Source organism: Helianthus annuus, chromosome 14 (genome assembly GCF_002127325.2).
Source record: "Helianthus annuus cultivar XRQ/B chromosome 14, HanXRQr2.0-SUNRISE, whole genome shotgun sequence".
Classification (NCBI taxonomy): domain Eukaryota; kingdom Viridiplantae; phylum Streptophyta; class Magnoliopsida; order Asterales; family Asteraceae; genus Helianthus; species Helianthus annuus.
The window spans coordinates 120,171,202-120,193,240 of record NC_035446.2 but is presented as its reverse complement, the minus strand read 5'-3'; the positions used below and the strand labels follow the sequence as shown (position 1 = coordinate 120,193,240).

Below are 22,039 nucleotides of genomic sequence, written 5' to 3'. Positions count from 1 at the left end.
ATTAACTTCCAATTGTCATGGCAGTTCACCCTGAATTTGAACATTCTTATAGTCATTTTCAGAGTAAACGTTTTTCACAACAGATTCCATACTCGTTATTGATATATCTTCCTGAGAATTATCCGACTAAATATTCGTGACTGCTGGCGAAATAAATCAATCCGAGAGTGTTCACACGATCTTTAGAGATATCCAAGTTACCACAAAACCAACAACTGGACATAAATTTAAATCTTCGTACAATCTTGTCACATTATTCGTAATTCAAGATCAGGATAACCTGCTCGCACTTTATGCCTATCGAACAGACCTTGAAGTGCCTCCACAAACTGACCATGCACTTCAGAAATCTACAAAAGATGGTAAACCAAATCATTAGATCATAGATATGCTGAAAATACGATCACAACCAGCATAACATGCACATATTCAGAAAGTGTCAAATTGTAAAACTACCCTTTAAAGTTAGATTTATAACTTGAATACCTCTTCCATGGTGGGTGTAGAATTCTTCTTGAAATATATTGGTTTACCAACCACCACAAGAATCGGTCGCTGTAAGGGTATAGGAGACCTGCAAAAGTTTAACAACCAAACAAACAGTCACTAATGTGTAATGATGAAAATGAGATTTGTGTGAAATATAGAATTAAATTTATAGAACAATAAACATACCATAAAGCACCCCAAAAGGCAATAGGCATGAACTTGATAGCTCGAGAGAGTTTTAGGAAGAACTTTCCCTGTGGTTTCCACCAGTTATAAACATAGGACTGCAACATTATAACATATTCTTAATGTTTACTATAATTATCAGAACGATAGAACGTACAAGTAAAAAGAACGTGAAAGGTGAATCTATACCTGGCCAAAGGCAAAAACAGGAACTATAGGAGAATCGGTCTCCATTGCAAGTCGTATGAATCCTTTCCTTGCCTTTAGAAACGCAACCTGCAGTGTATATAATTTTGGATCATATAAAATCCCTTATATGAGCAAACTAATAACAGGATTGAGTATTTGTATCTGAAAAACAAACCTCAGAATCATGCTCCATATAAAACGCTTCCTGTGTTCCACCTGGGATCACTATGCAGCTACACCCAGCTTTTAAGAGAGATGAAAAATTTTCCCTTGTTACTGCTGACAGTCCCATCCATGTGCATATATGCCTCAGGAACGGTGTGTAGAACACCTGATTTATGTCAATATAATATTCAACGTCTATTGTACATCATAGAAAGAAATAGACGTCGCATATGGGCAGGTTGGACAGTTTGTAACTGATCAAAACAAGAGTTTTTTTGCACGAGTCAATACATGTCTGGTCATTTTGCCGTCCAAAAAAAGAATACATATCTGGCGAGGTTGGGTTGACTTAAAACACTTTATGTCCAAGACTTTTACCAGTTTCCTTTTAAGATATATGTTTTACTCTTGTTAGATGAAAAATATAATCTGAATCGACTTATTAGGCCTTTATGAGTAGAAATTGCCACCTCTACTAAGTAGCATCACACCATTTAGAACATTAAAAGAAGTCTTACAGCTGTACTAACAAGGATTTTGATTTTTCTCGTTGGCATAAAACCGGTAAGGTTTGATAGTACTCCAGATCCAATTGGCCAAACTGAATGTGGCTCGTATCCAAAAACTGCACTAACAAGATTTTAGTGGTAAAATCATCAAAATTTGAATATGGAGGTCATCATTTAAACTTTATGAAGCTTATGACAGTGTATTGATTAATCTCCATCATCATTTAAATTCATGTTAACTTTAACCTTGGTAAAAAGAAACTTTATATTGTCTAAATAAATTTTAATTTGTGTCGACTGGGAATTTAGTATCTTCTAAGTTCTATGTAGTGCCAGATTAAAAATGCACAATTACCGTAAGCCTGATCAGGATTGAAATCTTTAATATCCTCAACATATAGAGTAGCGGGAAAATAACCGTTACCATGCTTATATATGTACCTGAAATTGATGTAACATCGTAACGCGTTCGTTACATGCTACTTACTCCATGGCTAGTGAATCAAGTTATGAGCAAATACTATAGTTCAATTCAACTTATCAAGATAAGAAGAATTCTCATATTGAATGCACAAAAAAAGCTGGGTTAATATGGGAACATGAATACATGTAATAGATAAGCACGTTTATAGTGAAGCAGAGAAAAAACTATTAAGTAACAATCATTCAATGGATTGGGCAAGTTTCTTTAACAAATGATAAGTGCAAAAGAACCCGGAGAAAAACGTATTTTTTTTTCCTTTTTTTTGAAGGGGGGCTCTCCAAACTACAGGTGCCAATATCTTGACACAATCGAACACGACACAGAAGTAATCAGATTTTAGTTGTTATGTCAAAACCGTTAGATAAACAAATCATATTTGCTTTGACCTGATTTATTAAGCAGGATGACCCATTCAACCGTTTCAAATTGCAATAAGAAAAGAAAAAAATATGTTGTATATGCCGCTCAACCCATTTACACTCGGTCTAACCCATTTATTACAACCAAACCAACACGTTTAGCATGTTTTCAACTTAGCTACAAAACATTAACAATCGCCAGCCCCGTTTGATTTGTTTAGATATACGGAGTACACTAGTCGTGTTCGGGTTACAAAATCTTAAATGTTGTATGGGTTAGGGTTATCTTTGTCACCAATATATACAGGGTCATCCTCGAAAATCCTAGGGCCAGGGCATCTTGAGAAAATAGGCCGCTAAAATATAATTGTTTTTCAATATATATATCTATATATATCCCCTTTCTATTAAAGGAGAGTTTATGCTGACCTAAGAAAAGCTTATGTGTCGATCTTTCGGACACACCAACTCAGCATTTCTTATGTCATTCTTACATCATAATATCACTTCATTTATTTAAGTTAAGAATTTATAATACATAAATTATTTGAATCATGTTAATTTGAATTTCAAAATAATTAAGGGGGTTGGAATGGAGGCTCAATTAAGGCTTTACAGGTTTTATCTCTCTGGCTTTCAACTTCTAGGATGTTGGCTGCAAGAACAGGCAAACCAAAATTGGGGATCTAACCCCTATTCTTTAATTTCGCTTGGGTAACAAAATATGTTGAATTTGTTAGAAGTATAAACTTAATTATGATTATGTTTATTATGAAACGTATTAATTAGATATGTATTGTAACTTATAAACCGAGAGATAAGCGGTTCATATGTTTAAACTGTTTATGGCAGTTATTCCCGCCATAAACAACCGCCAAAATGCTCATATATATATGTAATATCCGGCATTATGGTCCGGTATCAAGACAGTTTCAATCACAACCGAAATTGTCCACCAAATCTTTGTTTCTATTCCTGTTATTCATCTGCACGTTATCATGCCAAGTATGTCTGTGAATCCAAACGGGTATAATGCTTCCGCTGATACAAACCCGGATTTCCAACAAAGTGGTATCAGAGCCACGTCTGATAAATGTGCAGAAATCAAACCCAATTCAACCACGTTACCGTGCCAACACTGCACCGATGAACAAAATGAAAGAATCCGACGAATCCCTCGCATGAAACTCTGTTACTACTGTCATTCTCCAGGCCATCAAATTTATAATTGCAAAGTTAAAGAAAATGACGAAGTGACACAATTGTTAAAGCAGGCAATAAATTCTGGAACGAAAAGGCAAGAGGGAGAAGTACACTGCAAGGATGAGATGATCGTGACTGGCACTGAAGGCGGATTATGGTCCGATATATGGTATGTAAATCCGACGTTTGATCATCATTTTAGTGGTAATCTGAATTTGTTCAAGAGAGTGAAACATGTGATGGGGGTAGAAACAAAAACTGGAATGAATAACTTCATGTTCATTAGAGGGGTGGGAAATGTAGAAATCAAAACTGGGAGTGAAACAATGAGAATACATAGTGTGTTCTACTCACCGGATCTAGAACGTAATGTTCTAAGTCTTGATCAATTAACCCTTCAAGGGTTTACGGTTAAGAAATCCGGTGACACGTGCAAGATTTACCCCATGTTTTCATCCCCGGTTGTAAATGTTGTAAATGAAGTTAGTGGGTTGTCAAAGGAAGAGGAATTAGGATTGTATGAAAAACGAAAATTGCAATCTCTGTGTTCCGAAGATGGGGGATGAATTCAAAGAAAAATACTTGAATTCATATTTTGAAACACTAAATGTTTCAAATGAATACGAGAATGACTGGACCCGTATGATCATTAGAGCACTTGAATTTCATGAATTTAATGATTGTAAAGCACTGCTCGACATGATTGATGACCGGGATTTCATATTCAAATACAAATATGATCTCGAAGTAAAGTTTGAAGAGATGGTAGGATGGTTCTTAAAGGAAAAGATGGGAATAACATCAAGATCAATTCCTCCTCTGTTAACTGATGGGAGAAAGATAAATTTACTCGGATTGTACGTGATGGTTGAGAGGGATGGAGGCTACCGAAGTGTGACCATTGATAATTTGTGGCCGGCGATAGCGAAAGATTTAGGCTTTGAGTATCAAGATGGTGACTTTATAAGAGTCATATATGCCATGTATTTGGATGTCTTGATCTACTATTATAAGTTTAAAGTTACTGAAGAGAGGGTGCAGATTAAAGAAGTGATGGAAAAGGGTGAAACTTCAACGGCAGGCAAGGATAAAGGAAGAAGTAAGAGTGCAGATCCAACACCGGAGGATGCTGCTTCGGAGCACTATGCTCTATATGCCGGAAATAGCTGGGAAGGTTCATGGATTCTGCACAAGAAGCGTCGCCGGTTTGATTTTAATGAAGCAAAGAAAGCAGTGGACGAAGCGAATCGGAGTGTTCAAGCACATGCAGCCAAATATAATCAAGTTTAGGGGGTCGTGTTAGAAGTATAAACTTAATTATGATTATGTTTATTATGAAACGTATTAATTAGATATGTATTGTAACTTATAAACCGAGAGATAAGCGGTTCATATGTTTAAACTGTTTATGGCAGTTATTCCCGCCATAAACAACCGCCAAAATGCTCATATATATATGTAATATCCGGCATTATGGTCCGGTATCAAGACAGTTTCAATCACAACCGAAATTGTCCACCAAATCTTTGTTTCTATTCCTGTTATTCATCTGCACGTTATCATGCCAAGTATGTCTGTGAATCCAAACGGGTATAATGCTTCCGCTGATACAAACCCGGATTTCCAACAGAATTATGTGTTCTTTTTTGTCCACATTCAGAACTAGCACCGGTCATGGTTGATGCTCCTAAAGAATCTGAAACCAATGATGAAACAGATTCATAATTTGATCTTTAATATTGTCCTCTTATGGTGATCTATACTCTGTATTTAGATCAAAGAATCGCTTTGGCTAATTCTCCAATTCAGATGGAGAAACAAGTATAAGTGCAGGTTGCTCATGGAGATAAGTTATGCGGCTCAAGCTGTGTATCTGGATCATCTTATAGTGGTATCAATATAAGATTAATTTTATGAATTTCCTTATTTAGTTTAGGCGCTTATGTTATCTGCTTCATTATAATTCTTAATTGTTTTGCATTAATTACAGATTCTGATAGCGACATTTCGTCTGATTTTTATTCGTGTATTTATTCACGAGTTCATATGCCTTACAGAAAAAACAATAATGTGAGGAACACATGGGGAAGAGAACATGGAGTTTTTTCTGCAATAAGGAGGGTTTTCACATCCAATTCCAAAGACAAACCACCAAATGTAAGTAAAAGATTCAAATTTATGGTTTTCACTTGTGAGTATTGCAACTTTTGTCAAACTATTGGTTTTTGATTAAATGGTGTAAAGTAAATTGGGGATACGGGAATTTGACTAATGTTATTGGGCTTATATTCCAGCTTTCCGGGAATTGGATGGTATGCAATACTTTATTTTAGCACTAATAATTTTCAGTAATTTTTATTGTTTATATAAAAATAAGACCATGAATCTTTTACAGGTCTACTAACTCATAAAAGTGACATACGCATTTGGAGTCGTACTCTTGGAGCTTTTTGATAGGGGGATTTTGTCTACACATTGCCTCGAACAGGTCAAATGATTAGATTATCAAGGAGGGTTAAATAGGTCATACTGTTCAAAACGGTTCCAAAGTTGCTCAAATTGGTATTCAAATGCATTAATAAAACCAATTGGGTATGTTGGGAGCGTGTGATCGGGCCACGTGAAAAGGGTGGAACTGGTATCGGGTCACTTCGGGACATGAACCTAAGCCTCCTTGTGAAGTGGTGGTGGAGGTTTAAAACGAAAGACGGAAGTCTATGGAAAAGGGTGATCTCGGCTATACATTATCAATCTAGCACTTGGTCGTTTCTTCCAGTCAAGGCTGGACTTTCAGGTCCTTGGAATGCAATTTTCAAAATTGGGAATGAATTAAGCAACAGAAACATGCTGGTCAAAAAGCATATTAAAGGTATCATCGGAGACGGGAATCGCTTTTGGGTCGATAATTGGGTAGCCGATGGGCCACTAATGGACCGTTTCCCAACTCTATTTGCTTTAGAAGCCGAAAAAGGTGTCACTGTGGCTAATAGATTCACATCCTTAGGCTGGTTAGGTGAATGGAGAAGGAATCCGGCTACTGGATCGGAAATCAGCGAGTTACTAGCTCTTAGTGATGAGCTAATGGGCATGACGCTAAACGGAGGGCCAGATAAATGGGTGTGGGAGGTTGATCCATCAGGTTTATTCACGGTCCAGTCGTGCAAAAGAATACTAAACGCCTACACTGTACCGTATTTCCCGTTTAATTGGTGCAATTGGGTTCCAAAGAAAATAAATGTGTTTGGTTGGCGAGCTGAACAAGAGCGGTTGCCAACCTTCGTGGCTTTACACAAAAGAAAGATTCTCCATGGCTCAACAACATGTCGTTTGTGTGGGGAGTGCGATGAAACCATAGTCACAGGAAACGCTAAAAGACCCTTGTATCGCGTACCAGATTCGCTGTACCAAATCGAGGTACAGAGTCGTCCCAATCGCCTCTGGTGCGCGTACCGGATCGCTAATTTGGACCGTTCCCGATTGTGTACCATAATAGCGTTCCAAATGGTGAATACACGTTTTTAATTAATAGGAAACGCGTTTCCGTTTGTGGTGTACCGGCGTTCCAGCGTACCAAAAGTCAGATTCCGGCACAGCCAGGTCCAGGTCCTGAATAGTTTTTCCCTCCATTAACTTTTTCCCGCTTTTTATAGGTAAGTGAAGAGTTTTTTCCCTCCAATAACTTTTTCCCATGTTAACTATAAATACATGTTGTAACAATCAATCTAGCACACAGAAAATAGTTTTTGATTATGTTCTTGAAAATTTAATGAAAGATCTATTTTATACTTTTTTATATATATGATATGTGTACCAAACTACGGTGGTACACTATAGGATACACCGTACCATGTACCGAATTAGCGTTCCCAAATGAACCTACCCTCCAACGTACCGATTTTTAGAAAGGCCCGAATTGCGTACCCGTTTTCGTACCGCGTACCGGAGCGTACCGCGTTCCATGTGACTATGGATGAAACGACAGCTCACCTTTTCACTTCCTGCTATATTGCTGTCTTGATATGGTGCAAAATAGGGGAGTGGTGTAATATCCCACCGATCTTCGCGTTCCCTTTTAAAGATCTCTTAATCATTCACAAAAACTCGAGAACGAGCAGGGCGAAACAAAAGGCGATTTATGCAGTAATTTTGATAACATGTTGGGTGATTTGGAGAAGCCGGAATGCAATAGTCTTCTCAGGTAAACGAGTCGAACCGGATCGGCTGTTGGGAGAGATTAAATCCACGGCTTATTTGTGGATAAAACACCGAGCGAAGAACTTGAAGGTGGAATGGGAACAATGGTGCACTTTTAATTTTTAAAATGTAATTTTTTTATAATTAGCTAGACGACTTGACAGTTTTGGTGATGTATATTTGTATGTTGCCAGTAGCCTGCTGGAACATATACTCAGGGGCGGACCCACATTGGTGCCACCGGGGTCCCCGGACCCCAATCTTTTTAAAAAAATAGTAGATTTGGTATATTAAATTGTATATGGACCCCATAAATACAATTAGGTGGACGCCAAAGAAATAAAAAGAAAGCTGGTGTAGTGGTAAATCTTCCTCTTTTCTACCAAGAGGTCATGGGTTCAATCTTTGATAAGCCCATTTTTTCTTATTTTTTTTAAAAATCTAGTTCAAATCACTTTAACTCGATCCGAACGAGGACCGACCCGAAAATGGACCCCATTGACATAAAATCCTGGATCCGTCACTGCATATACTGTTGGGGTGTTTGTTTTGAATGAAATTTGCCTTCCAAAAAAAATGCATTAATTTTTCTAAAATTTCTATTGACTATTTTTTAACTGAGTGACTTATGTCATTATATTTTTGTTTTGTTGGGCCTTTAATAAGGTTGTTTTTTACCATGAAATACAATCAAACAACCTATTTTTCTTTCCCAGGTTGGACAATGATAATCGGGCAAGTTGTTTTTATTAGGGGTATTGTTTTATCTTTTAGCCATGCATGTTAAACGTGGCCCACTAAGCTTTGATATTAATATACTACGTACTTAATATACTTTCGTATCACAGGAGGCACCAGAAAGGATTCATGTTATTTATACATTAGTTTATGAGAAAATACGATGAAGGTGCTATCAGTGCCATGGATTTATAATTTTTTAACTTCAGGCGTTGTTTAACTAAAGTTCTAAATTTATGGTTTATACATGTATAGTATGAACTCATCAAGTGACAAATTGAGCAAAATTCATATCGGTGCAGGGGTTCACCGAATATCAAAAATGGAAAGCATACTTTCTTGGTCAAGAGACAGAGTTGTCAGTTACTTGAATTCCTTGGAAAAGGTGTATTCTTCTTTGACTAAAATTGAGTTTAAATTTTGACTTTTTTAGCGAAGTAGTTATCTTGACTTCTCTTTTAAATACTTTGACCCCAAACACTTCTTATCTGGTATATATAATATTTTGTAAATGATTTCTCTATCAATATGATGTGATGCATAGTCAATAACACGAGTTTGTTTGTTGTTTTTCCTCTTTAGGGACGGATCCCATTTGTTAGACTTTGTAATTTCTTGTCTCATTCATTCAATCATTTACAAGATATATATAATCATTTACAAGTCAATGGTCTTCCTTGAATGTCTTCTCTAGTCAATGGTCTTCCTAGAATGTCTCTTCTAGTTAATGGTCTTTCTCTAATTAAGCTCTAGTTAATTATTTACAATAATAAGATACAAATCAATTGCTATGATTTAGCTTTATTCTAATATTCCCCCGCAGTCGAAACGGGAGGATCACGGATGTTGAGACTAGTGCGAAAATCATCGAATAGAACCTTTGGCAATCCTTTTGTAAAGATGTCGGCTATTTGGTTTCGTGATGGTACATGTAGAACACGGACTTCACCCTTGGCGACCTTTTCTCGGACAAAGTGGATATCCATTTCAACGTGTTTTGTGCGTTGATGTTGAACCGGATTACCGGATAGGTAAATGGCACTGACGTTGTCACAATAAACTAAGGTTGCGCGTTGAAGAGGATGATGAAGTTCTAGTAATAAGTTGCGTAGCCAACAAACTTCGGACACCACATTAGCGACGCCCCGGTACTCCGCCTCGGCACTAGAGCGTGATAAAGTAGCTTGACGTTTAGAAGACCATGAGAGGAGGTTGTCGCCCATATATACACAATAACCGGACGTGGACCTCCTTGTGTCGGGACACCCTCCCCAATCGGCATCTGTGTAAGCCGTGAGGGAGGAGGTCGAAGAAGGTTGAATGTGAAGACCATAGGAGATGGTGCCTTTAATATATCGCATGATTCTTTTAAGAGCATTGAAATGGCTGGTCTTTGGGTCATGCATATGGAGGCACACTTGTTGGACGGCATATGAAATATCCGGTCGAGTAAAGGTGAGGTATTGTAAGGCACCAGCGAAGCTTCGGTATTTGGTAATATTGTCGATGGGTGTTCCATGAGAACTGCTTAATTTGTGTTGTGTATCAACCGGAGTGGCCGCTGGGTTGCAATTGGAGAGACCAACCCGTTCAAGGATTTCGCGGGCATATTTTTCTTGTGAGAGAAATAAAGAGTTCGAAGTTGAGTCCCGTGTGACCGAAATACCAAGAAAGTAGCTAAGTGGCCCTAGATCCTTCATTGCGAACTCTTTTGAAAGGCGAGTCATGAATTTTGCCCGTAAGTCATCTGTAGATGTTATCAACAATATATCATCGACATATAATAATATGAATGCCATTTGTGGGCCTTGGTTAAAGATGAATAAGGAGTGGTCACATTGGCTATGAATAAACCCATTTTTGAGACGAAATCCGCAAACCGTTGGTACCATGCTCTTGGTGCTTGCTTGAGGCCATAAAGAGACTTTTTGAGTAGGCACACGTGATTGGGATAATTCGGGTCTTGAAACCCCATTGGTTGGTGCATGAAAACCGTTTCATTTAAGTGACCATGTAGAAATGCGTTTTTGACATCGAGTTGATGTATAGGCCAAGATTTAGACAAAGCCAAAGATAAAACGGTTCTAATTGTTGCCGGTTTAACTACGGGACTAAAGGTTTCCCCACAATCAACACCAACTTGTTGAGATCGACCGTCACATACTAACCGGGCCTTATATCGTTCAAGAGTACCATCCGCTTTCTTTTTATGTTTGAAAATCCACATGCTACGAACAATATTCATACCGGGCTGTTTGGGTACTAATTCCCAAGTCTTGTTTTCAATAAGTGCTTGAAACTCGTCGGTGATGGCATTTTTCCAGTTTGCGTTGGAAAGGGCTTCGGTGGGTGATTTTGGTAGAGGAGAGATAAGTGGATGGGTAGACGTGTGTAGGTTGAATTGTTGTTTGGGTTTAAAAATTCCCGACATGGAGCGAGTATTCATGGTACGAGTCGGTAGAGGTGGGGGTGGGTGTTGGTGGTGGGACGTAGGTGAATGAGGTGGGCTGTTGTGTGGGTTGGTTGGTGGACTTGGCATGTGGTGAGTGGTGGAAGGGCTGGTTTGGGTTTTTGCATTTGGGTCGTTTGTATGGTGAGGACTAGATGGGCTTGTGGAGGTAGTTGGAGAAGATGGGGTAGAAGTTGTTGGGCCAGAATCGGATGAAGGGATGGTTTGGTTGTTGGTTGAAGTTGTAGGGTATATCCACTGGAAAGGATAGGGTGTAGAGGTTAAGAAATCATAGGATAAGTTGGTTGGTTTTTGAGTTGCAAATGGGAAAACAGATTCATCAAAAATGACATCTCGTGAGATATGAATTTGTTTGGTTTTGATGTTGTAACATTTGTAACACCGGTGATGTGAAGGGTAGCCTAAAAATACGCACGGAGTTGAGCGGTCAGCGAGCTTATGGATGGTGGTTGATGGAAGAAGAGGGTAACAAAGACAACCGAAAATGCGTAAGTGTTCGTAAGAAGGGTGAAGATTATATAGACACAAAGTGGGGTTGGAGTTGTTGAGGACTTTGGTGGGTAAGATATTTAAGAGATATGTTGCATGTTCAAGGGCATGGGGCCAAAACGAATGGGGTACGGAGGATTGTGATAGGATGGTACGAATAATGTTGTTTATGGATCTTATTTACGCTCCGATTTTCCATTTTGAGCAGAAGTGTATGGACATGAAAAACGAAATTGCATGCCATTCGAAGTGCAAAAATGGTGAAAAGATGAGTTGTTATATTCGCGACCATTATCACATTGAAAACATTTTATAGTGGTTCCGAATTGAGTTTTTATTAGTTTGTGAAATTCTAGAAATTTAGAATAGACTTGGGATTTGGAGGTGAGAGGATATGTCCATAAAAAATTGTTTTGTCATCTAAGAATAGGACATAATATCGACATCCGGTGGATGAAAGAATTGGTGAGGTCCATAGGTCGCTATGTACAATATCAAATGGTAAATTAGTAGAAGTATGAGAATCATGAAAAGGAAATTTAATTTGTTTGCCAAACACACATGGTTCACATATAGAAGAATGTGGAACATTATTAGAAAAATTCAAACTAGGTTTTAAACAATGCAAGATATTATTTCCGGGATGTCCAAGACGACGGTGCCAAGTGTCTTGGGTCACGGCTAAAAAGGAGGAAACGAAAGCATGAGAAGGTTGAACTTTGGAACTTGAAGGTAGTGTTAACGGGTAGAGATCATCGGTGCTATCACATCGAAGGAGGTGCTTGCGGGTGTGGAGGTCCTTCACATCAAAACCAAACAGGTCAAATTCGATTGAAACGTTGTTGTCGGTGGTGAAACGGCGTACCGAAATAAGATTTTTAATGAGTTTTGGTGCAAAAAGAATGTTATTTAGTTTGAAGTTTGGAAAAGGTGGTGGTAAGGTATGGTTTCCAATCGCATGAACCGGTATATTTTTGCCATCACCGACTGTAATGTTTCGTTCATACACATTATTTAAACAAGAAGTGAGATTAGAAAAGTTGTGAGTCATTATACCTGTAGCGCCCGTGTCCATATACCAATTCTGGTCCGGTGGGTTTAGAGTGAGGGTATTGAAAGCTTGGTCAAGAGCCATGAAGAACAGGAGAGAGGATCGAAAGAAATTAGAAAAGGAGGCTTGATACCATGTTAGACTTTGTAATTTCTTGTCTCATTCATTCAATCATTTACAAGATATATATAATCATTTACAAGTCAATGGTCTTCCTTGAATGTCTTCTCTAGTCAATGGTCTTCCCAGAATGTCTCTTCTAGTTAATGGTCTTTCTCTAATTAAGCTCTAGTTAATTATTTACAATAATAAGATACAAATCAATTGCTATGATTTAGCTTTATTCTAATACCATTGATGCGATGCATAGTGATTATTGTGGTTGTAATTTTCAATCATTGATATGAATAGGGAGTTTATTTTAACGGTAGTCAAGGAGGTGTTACAAAGAAAGACAAATAAAAACTTATCCAATTCATGTTTTATCTTTTGTTGACATAGTGTGAAAAACATAGTTCTGATTTTGGATATAAGCGGAGAAAGACCCTTTGAGTATGGCAGTTAAATCTAACTTTGAAGCATGGGAGGCTTTGATGGTGTGCGGGGAGGACCTCCGCACAAGGCTCACGATTTTGAGTGGCATGCGATTTAAAAAAAAATCTGATAGCTATATGTTATTTTTTTAAATAGTAAACACATACCATTTCCAATATGAAGGCCCATTTACAAATTATTTTTTATGGATTTAAAATTTATCTCACTTGGAATTAGGTTTATTGAACCCAATACTAATTTGATTTTTTTTAAATAATAACAAAACATAACAGAATGGCACATTTTTTCAAACTTGAACAGGGTATATAAATTCTCAGAGACGCCTCTGCTTTGAAGGTTAGTCTGTGGATATATGTTGCGAATCAGTTTGTGTGATCTTTAATCGGTTTATGTACATGGGTGGTTTTTATAATCACTAGAACTCTAGAGTATCTCTTTCTTCATATATACAATAAGGCTTTTTTTTATTATTAATTCATGTGTTGAAGTGGTTGCCCTTTTGAATCTATATATTGTATTTAGGGAAAATCGCCAAAATGGCCACGTTTTGGTCAAAGTTTTCAAAGTAGCCCGGTCAAACGTCTCGTGGAGACGTCTGAAAAGTGGTGAAACGTCTTGACGGTTGCCCAACCACAACGTGCCACGTGTCCGACAGATAACACAGGGTTCTTGACGTCTTGGCTGAGACGTTATCGACGGCTTAAGACGTTTCATTATGGCTAACCATTAAGCTGCTACTTTTGCATGGCTTGAGACGTTTGAAGCCGGCGTTGAGACGTTTCAACACGGCTTGAGACGTTTCATTATATTTGATTTTTTTTTTTAATATTTGAATGTAATGTTTTTTTTTTCTTTTTTAAATATTAGTTTCTATTTACTTTTTTTAATACAATGTTTTAAAAGTTGAACCTTAACTAATAAAATAATAAATTACCTTATATAATGTTTTAGAAACATAGGGAGTTAAGTGTAAACTCTAAAACATTATGAAAATAGCAAAAAACCGGTCACATGGGGGGGGTCGAACTCGGGGCGTTTCATTCAACAAACAAACGACGTGGTGACCGGTCGGGCTAAGCCCTCATCCGTTGATATCTTAGACATATATTAAATATATACACACTTTGATATTTTTTTTATTTAGATTGTTTGTTATTATAAATATATATTTTTTTATTTTTTTAATGTTTTAAGACGTTTCAATTAAAGGTTAGACGTTTGAGACGTTTCACGTTTTCCAACGTTTGAGACGTTTCAGACGTTTCCCGATTTTCAAAGTTATTTTCAAGACGTTTGAAACCTGTTTTTAAGTCGTTCACAATTTTCCACCCTGTTATACACAACGTTTTCTTGTTCACCATATTTTCTACAACATTGGTGTTCACAGCTTCAAAAAATGGGCAAACCCCCGGATTCAACAAATGGTTCTAAGAAGTTATCTACAAATGGTCTAAGAAGTCATCTACAACGGACACAGATCTTCTCCGTTTTGGTGGGATCAGATCTGATATCCCCTTCTACGTGCTCTGCGGGGTCGATAGGGTTCAAGAACTCATCTACAACGGACACCTGAAGGGTTAAATGGGTTGTTCAGGTAATGACGATTCTACCCGTTTCGGGTGGTTGATGAGTCATTGGCTAACACAGTGGGCTCTCACCAATGTATTAGCCAGGTCTTGTAACATCACCCAGCCGGGAAACCGCAGAACCAAATGAACAACCCGTTACATATCACCTAGGCCAAAATAAATGTGGGTTGATGGAACTTACCATTTCACAACCCATAATTATTTATTCCTAGGTGTTTTGATGCAAATTTCGGAATCAACTTCCGGATGGGAAACCCCATTTTAAATTTATGGAAGTTGCGGTTTAGTGTATTCTAATTCAAATGAAGTAGCAGTTTAGTGTATTCTAGTTCAAATGATTATATTTGTAGCAGTGTTATGTTATTCGGATTATGTACTTTGTATTCAATGATAATAAAGTTATAAATTTTACTAGTTTACATTTTAATTCTTGCTCAATCAGTATAATTCAATGTGTTTAAAGATCTTATAACAGCCTACTAAATGTTAAGACGTTTCAACATGTTAAGACGTTTCAAGCTATATCGTTTCAACGTGTTAAGGTATTTCAACAGCCACTTCACCACCTATATATACCCTTAATTCTAAACATTCACACGCCGTTCTTGTTCTTCCACTTCTTTGTTCATCTTTCTACACACAGAAACACACAACCACACATGGCTTCTCACGGGTGGACGGATGTTGAGGACATAGCTTTGGTGGAGGCTTGGGAGGAGGTGTATGTCAATCCTCCTCGTCGAGGGCAGGGGGTCTATGGGTCCGGGTGCAACAATATTTTGCACAACTCCGTGGTCCGAACCACGGCCGTACCGTTGATGCCTTATCTTCAAGGTTTCGGGTTATACGGTTGGAATGTAAGAAGTTCGAGAATTACTACAAGTCTGTGGAAAATTCATCCGAGGGCCTTAGCGAGGACGACATCAAGGCGGTTGCCCTTATCAACTTCCGCCACGATAAAGGACATGATTTCGAACATGTCTCGCAGTGGGAAACGATTAGGGTTTGGATTTAGATGTTTGTTTGTTTTTTTTTTTTTTTTGGAATGCAATGTTTTTTTTCTTTTGTAAATATTTGTTTTTTAAATTTAATGTTTAGTATGTATTTCCCTTTTTTACTATAATGTTTTAAAAGTTGAACCTTAAAATCACTAAAATAATAAATTACGTTATATATTGGATGTTAAAACAAAAAAAATAGCAAAAAAACTCTAAAACAAGGACTTAATTGTAAACTCTAAAACATTAAAACAAAAAAATAGCAAAAAACCGGTCACATTGGATGTTATCGGATGAGGTCGTAGCCCGACCGGTCACCACGTCTTTTGTTGAATGAAACGTCCCGAGTTCGATCCCCCCATGTGACTGCTTTTTAGTTATTTTTTTTTGTTTTAATGTTTTTGAGTTATTAATATTTAATATTAAAGTCTGTATATATATAATATATGTCTGGAATATTAATGGATGAGGGCGTAGCCTGACTGGTCACTACGTCGTTTGTTGAATGAAACGTCCCGAGTTCGATCCCCCCATGTGACCAGTTTTAGTTATTTTTTTGTTTTAATGTTTTTGAGTTATTAATATTTAATATTAAAGTCTGTATATATATAATATATGTCTAGAATATTAACGGATGAGGGCGTAGCCCGACCGGTCACCACGTCGTTTGTTGAATGAAACGTCCTGAGTTCGATCCCCCCATGTGAGCGGTTTTAGTTATTTTTTTGTTTTAATGTTTTTGAGTTATTAATATTTAATATTAAAGTCTGTATATATATAATATATGTCTAGAATATTAACGGATGAGGGCGTAGCCCGACCGGTCACCACGTCGTTTGTTGAATGAAACGTCCCGAGTTCGAACCCCCCCATGTGACCAGTTTTCAGCTATTTTTTTGTTTTAATTTTTTTGAGTTACACTTAAGTCCCTGTGTTTGTAAACCTGACGCAAACCGTCCCTGAATTAGTTAGTTAACTCAAAGTTAACAAAATAAATGGATGGAGTTAAGTTAGTGGACTGAAATGGTTACGGAAATGAACCTAATGGGCTGAAATCGTTATTTTTGACAAACCTCAGGGCTGAAAACATTAATGTAACTCTTATAAAAGAAAAGAAATATCAAATTGGAACATTTGATTCAACATGTCCTCGTCTTCTACCTCTGCTCTAATTCGAAGACCAAGACTCTTCAAGGTTGATTTGGATGGAAATGTGTACTGTCATCACGACATTCTTGCTGTTCTTCGGGTTGCTGGACTTAAAAGTCAAAGACATGGTGAAGAATTTTACGGGTGTTCTCACTGGCCTGTAAGTTCGAGTTGGTGTTTTGTAGATAGTCAATTGCAATTTCTTTATAGTTGCTGTGTTTTTGTAGAGAGGTGATTGCAAATTCTTCTTGTGGAAACAAGATGTTGATAATATGTTCGTTTAAAGTTCATACGGCACCTCAACTCCAATGACGTTTAAAGACATGAAGATAAAGAACCTAGAATTACAAAACCAGTTATTAATAGAAGAGAACAATAACTTGAAAGCAATGAGATTTGACACAAAGACGAAGTCGAAGAAACCATATGTGCTAAGCTTGTTAATTGCAATTGCAATATTGTTGTATTTGTGGAATTAGTATGTATTGCATTGCTATCGTATTTAGTGTTTGTAAGCGTTTGTAGGCACTTGTTTTGAATGAATTTGCAATTGAATAAAAAATGCCAATGTTTGAACCAAAATTGACTAACTGTGTAAATCAAAATTGGCCAAACTCTGTAAAAAGGGTGGTCTTCTTTTAAAACGATAAAACATAACTTTAATATAACATAAAAAACGATACAAGATAAAAAAAAATAAAATCCTAAAACGCTAGCTAAATATAATTTTTCAAGATTTCAAACACTGAAATGTGTTCAAAATCCTCGTCATAAATTATTGCGTAGTCTAGCAGGGCTTCTTCAATCACCTCCTTTTCGGCCATGTTGTTGTTCCGATCCTTTTTTTTAACGTTCTTGTACCTTCCTAAGAAACAGCTACATTTGAAGCGTAGGAAAGCACACCGAGTGTCGAGGTCATTTGGGCTACGGGTCGTTTGTTGCACGTGAATGCAGAATAAGTTCATAACTTGACCCAGAACGCGGGATCGGAAACTGAGTAAGTGCCTTCATCATGAGCGGCAGTGTAGGAGACGGCAATAGCAATGTCTTCTTCGTCGGTCCATGAAGAATCCATGATGTGGTTAAATGGCAAGAATGTCTATGCCATTTTATAGTGGGTTCATAAACTAGACAACAAGTAAAAATTAAGAAAATAAATTAAAAACAAGTATTTTATTGCATAAACTAGACAACATTTGGACGGGGTAAACACCGCCAAAAATACAGTTTTTCTGCAATGAATTGTCTGTACGACAAAAAACTTTTACAAATGTCTCCAGTTATATTTATTGGTTTATCCGTAACCAGATGCTCCATAAGCATACACAGGTAGACTGCTTCATTCCCTGCGATTGTTGTGTTAGATAACACGTGGTTGTCATTGAGCTAGGCACAGATACATTTTTCTGGTTTTCCCGTTTTTTTCCAATATTGCAGATGCACTAGTAATGCTCCTAAGTAAACTTTAACCTTCGTCAAACAGGGTAGAATAATGTTTCTGTATTTATTGCCCACACAAACATCTTCGTACGGGTAATACACCAACTCCTGTGACGATAACTCTAGTCTAGCTAGGAGCCATTCGTTATTTTCTAACGGTAACGGAAATAAGACATAATCCACCTCGAAGAAAGATGGAAATGGGTGTAATTTGCCATTGGCATACTTAACAACGGTTTTAGGAGTAGAATCTAACAACATTTCATAAAATTGTGGTGGAAGAATTGTCCACCGCAAGTTTAACAACGGATCCCTTTGAATCTTTCTATTCCTCCAAGCCATTAGCCTTCCCACCCATCCTTCAATATGTTGTATAAGTTGTAATTTAAAATTAATTAAAAACGCAAAAAAAATTGTAGATTTAATAACAAAAAATTAGGAAGAATAATTAGCTGTTGAGGTTAGGTAGCCGCCACAGCGAAAACCTAATAGAGTCCCCCAAATTTTTTTGTCCAACTCACTCTATTGATCTTGTGAAAACTGCTGAATAACAGAACGGCGCATCCCCATTTCTGTAGAATGTTTCCACGTCTTTTGACCAGTTCTCACTTTCGTCGTCTGGAATTGCCAATGTACCAGCCCTGTGGAGGTGAAAACTTTGTCGATTGTGTACAAAGTGCATTTGGTTTGAATCATTTCGTTGTGGAACTTCAGAAGAACTTTCACCCTTGTTAGTTCTCCATCTTTTGAGAATCCAAGATGATGATTTGTTTGCTGGTTGAGAGCAGTATACATCATTTTTATTGTTTTCAGACATTTTCGCGTGCTACAGAAAGATACTCAAATAGGGAAGAATTGTTATTGGGATCCCATTGCTATTTATTAAAAAAAATTAACAAAAATTAGATAAAAAATAATTTTTACACGTGGAAGTCATGCAAGACGTTTCAGCATGTTTAAGACGTTTCACGATAATTAAGACGTCTGGGGGTTTGACACGTGGCTGTTTGAGACGTTTCACACTTTTTAAGACGTTTCAGACCCTTTAAGACGTTTGACTGCCATTTTGAGACGTTTGACTGCCATTTTAAGACCTTTGAGACGTTTCCTCTTGTCCTGAGACGTTTCCCGTACACACATCAGACGTTTCATTTCGTTATGCAGCTTTGATGAACGACACGTGTTTCCCCGTTTAGCCATCGCGTGACACGTGTCGGGGAACACGTTTTGACTTGGAGAGTGTGGGTTCATGTGTTCCATTTCCACGGGCAAACGGCATCGGGACCACGTTCTCTCCTTTGGGGCCATCTTGAACAAAGATCCGAAGACCATTGAGGATCCGAAGACCATTGAAGATCCGAAGAAAAACCCGACGAGCAAACACCCGACCCGCGTTGAAACCAGACGACATTCACGTTCCCAAGTACCACGTCTCCCGTTGACTGAAAATGGATCCAAATTACTACGGTTTCCCACATCAAGAGCACAGCAACCTCCTGAACATGTCATGCAAGACGTTGGACAAAACGTTCTCCCATCTGTAGCGGTGATATCTTATGTCTTTTTTTTTTCCTTATTCTTAGTGTTTTAGTAATTTAGTATATTTACTATTGTTTTTTTTTTCTGTTTTTTTTTTTTTTTTGTTACTTTACAAGGTCCAAAAGATCAAAGTTCGTCAATCATGGAATATAGTGAAGAATATAAACAAAAGAATGACGGATTCTATTCTATCCAAGATTAGGCAGACATGTTTTGGTCCTTATTTGGATATTAGGTGTGTCATGTGTGACAGTCTACTCTTACTCGGTGTTGCACAATTACAAGTGCATACACCTACACCCAGATTGGGGATTACATATCGCCTAGGCCAACAAACGCTAATGTTTAGCCCGAAACAATTTTGTCTAATAACGGGATTAAGGTTTGGGTCCACTAATTGGACCCCGATTGACCACCCTGAATCATTTAAAAACTGTCATTTCTCGGGCCGAGAACGTATTAGTTTCAAACGAATTAGAGATATGTTTGAAAGTCCCATGCAATATAGCGACGAAGATTGCGCAAGAATATGTCTACTGATGCTTTTGGGTCAAGGGTTTTTTGGGTTGCAGGATTCAAATGCCATCGATATTAAACTGTTACACCTGGTGGATAATCTGAATGAGTTTAACCAATATCCATGGGGTAATTATTTTTGGGAGAGCACGTATACGAACGTGTATGATATGCACGTTCGTCAAAAGGAAGACACGAAGGGTTTTTCGTTAGATGGATTTGTTTGGCCCTTTAAGGTACGTGACAAATCGTATATTATATTTTATATTTTAAGTGTAATGTTTGTCTTAACTTAATTTGTATACTAATAGTTGATAAATATATTAATGCATTTACAGATGTGGATTCTAGAGGTATTTCCGGAATTTAAACACAGGAGGGGGTATTTCAAAGGTGAGACCATCCCGAGATTTTTAGGATGGAAAGAAGGACATAAGCTGATGAAGCCTAATGTTGATGGCGTCTTAGCGAATGCAGTAAAGGTGAATTGTTATTTTATAAATTTTTATAATTTAAATTAACTATATTTTCAAAAACCGAAAATAGAGTAAATTATAAAAAATTTCATTCCGTTAACAGTTTGAAATTATAATTTTTAAAAAAATTATAAAAATATAAAAATAAAGTAAACATTTTAACAGTTACAACCTTAATTAATTTAAAAAAAAATTCAAAATTATAAAAAATTTTGAAAAACGATAAATTTTAAAATTTAAAAATTATAAAATAAAAACTGTTTAAATTATATATTTAAAAAGTTAAAAAATAAAACTTATAAAATAAAAACTATTTAAATTATAAATTTAAAAAATTAAAAAATTAAATTTCCAACATTTAACAGTTTGAACCTTTGTTACTTTTTAACATTTTTTGTAAAATATTTCGTTTTCAACATGTTAGATATATGAATATAAACCGCTAATGGCGATACTACCAACTATGTTCGAGGCCGAGACAGAGTGGTATATTTCAAGCTCGGATTATTTGGACCTTGAACGTCAAGTTTTTAATCCTGCTATGGCGACTGAATTACCCCCTCAAATTCATAATCCAATCGGCCTGAGTCAAAACTACGGCCAGCCACAGAAGGACTACATTGCCAGCTTGTTCGGCGATGATGAAGTTCAGGTGCCTCTAACGCAAGGATTTTCACCGGAAATACCGGTTCATACAAATGATATTCCGTTAAAGACGGCTGATTTTCAACATGATGCTGGTCCCGGTCAGTTTTCATCGGGATTTTATTCTAAAGAGCAGCTTGTCTCTAAATTTCAGTCAATGATGTTATCAAACAACCGGGCGTTGACTGACATGATCAACTCGGAGTGGTTGCAGAAGATGTACTCAAATAACCAGGCCTTAACTGACATGTTGAAGTCGGAGTTGTTGCAAAGTTTTCGTATGGCTCCGGTATCAACTCCAAGCCACATACGAACACCGATGGACCAATCGCAAAAAGAAGATGATAATGTAACCCATTTATTTATTTATTTGCTTATAAAAGTCTAAAAAATTAAATTTAATTTAAAATGTTTTAAGTTTATTTTAAAATGTTTCTAACTTTTTTTAATAATTTGTAGGCGGCAGCTGATTCCTTTTTGAATTTCAATAATGAAGATAATGAAGTGTATCATGTGTCTGCAATTCCAGAAAATGTTACCGAAGAAGCCGTAAGTTTTGCAAGCGTATATGTTTATTTTGGTAATCCATGTATGTTTTGTTAATTT

The 22,039-nt window shown here is 37.1% G+C and overlaps 1 protein-coding gene across 2 annotated transcripts in view; it reads right to left on the bottom strand.

Annotated features, from left to right (window-relative positions):
- LOC110909198 (diacylglycerol O-acyltransferase 2D) overlaps positions 1–22,039 on the bottom strand; it is a 42,652-nt gene continuing 20,613 nt past the window's right edge. Inside the window, exons 3-9 of one of the 2 annotated variants that reach the window (XM_035982814.1) lie at positions 1,894–1,979; positions 1,560–1,654; positions 1,040–1,195; positions 865–951; positions 676–773; positions 487–574; positions 1–350 (exon numbers count right to left, since the gene is read on the bottom strand). In XM_035982814.1, the coding sequence (XP_035838707.1) occupies positions 249–350; positions 487–574; positions 676–773; positions 865–951; positions 1,040–1,195; positions 1,560–1,654; positions 1,894–1,979 (712 nt within the window). In that variant the 3' untranslated portion in view covers positions 1–248. Of the gene's footprint in view, positions 351–486; positions 575–675; positions 774–864; positions 952–1,039; positions 1,196–1,547; positions 1,655–1,893; positions 1,980–22,039 lie in introns of both variants that reach the window. The other variant, XM_022154230.2, reaches the window with a different exon arrangement.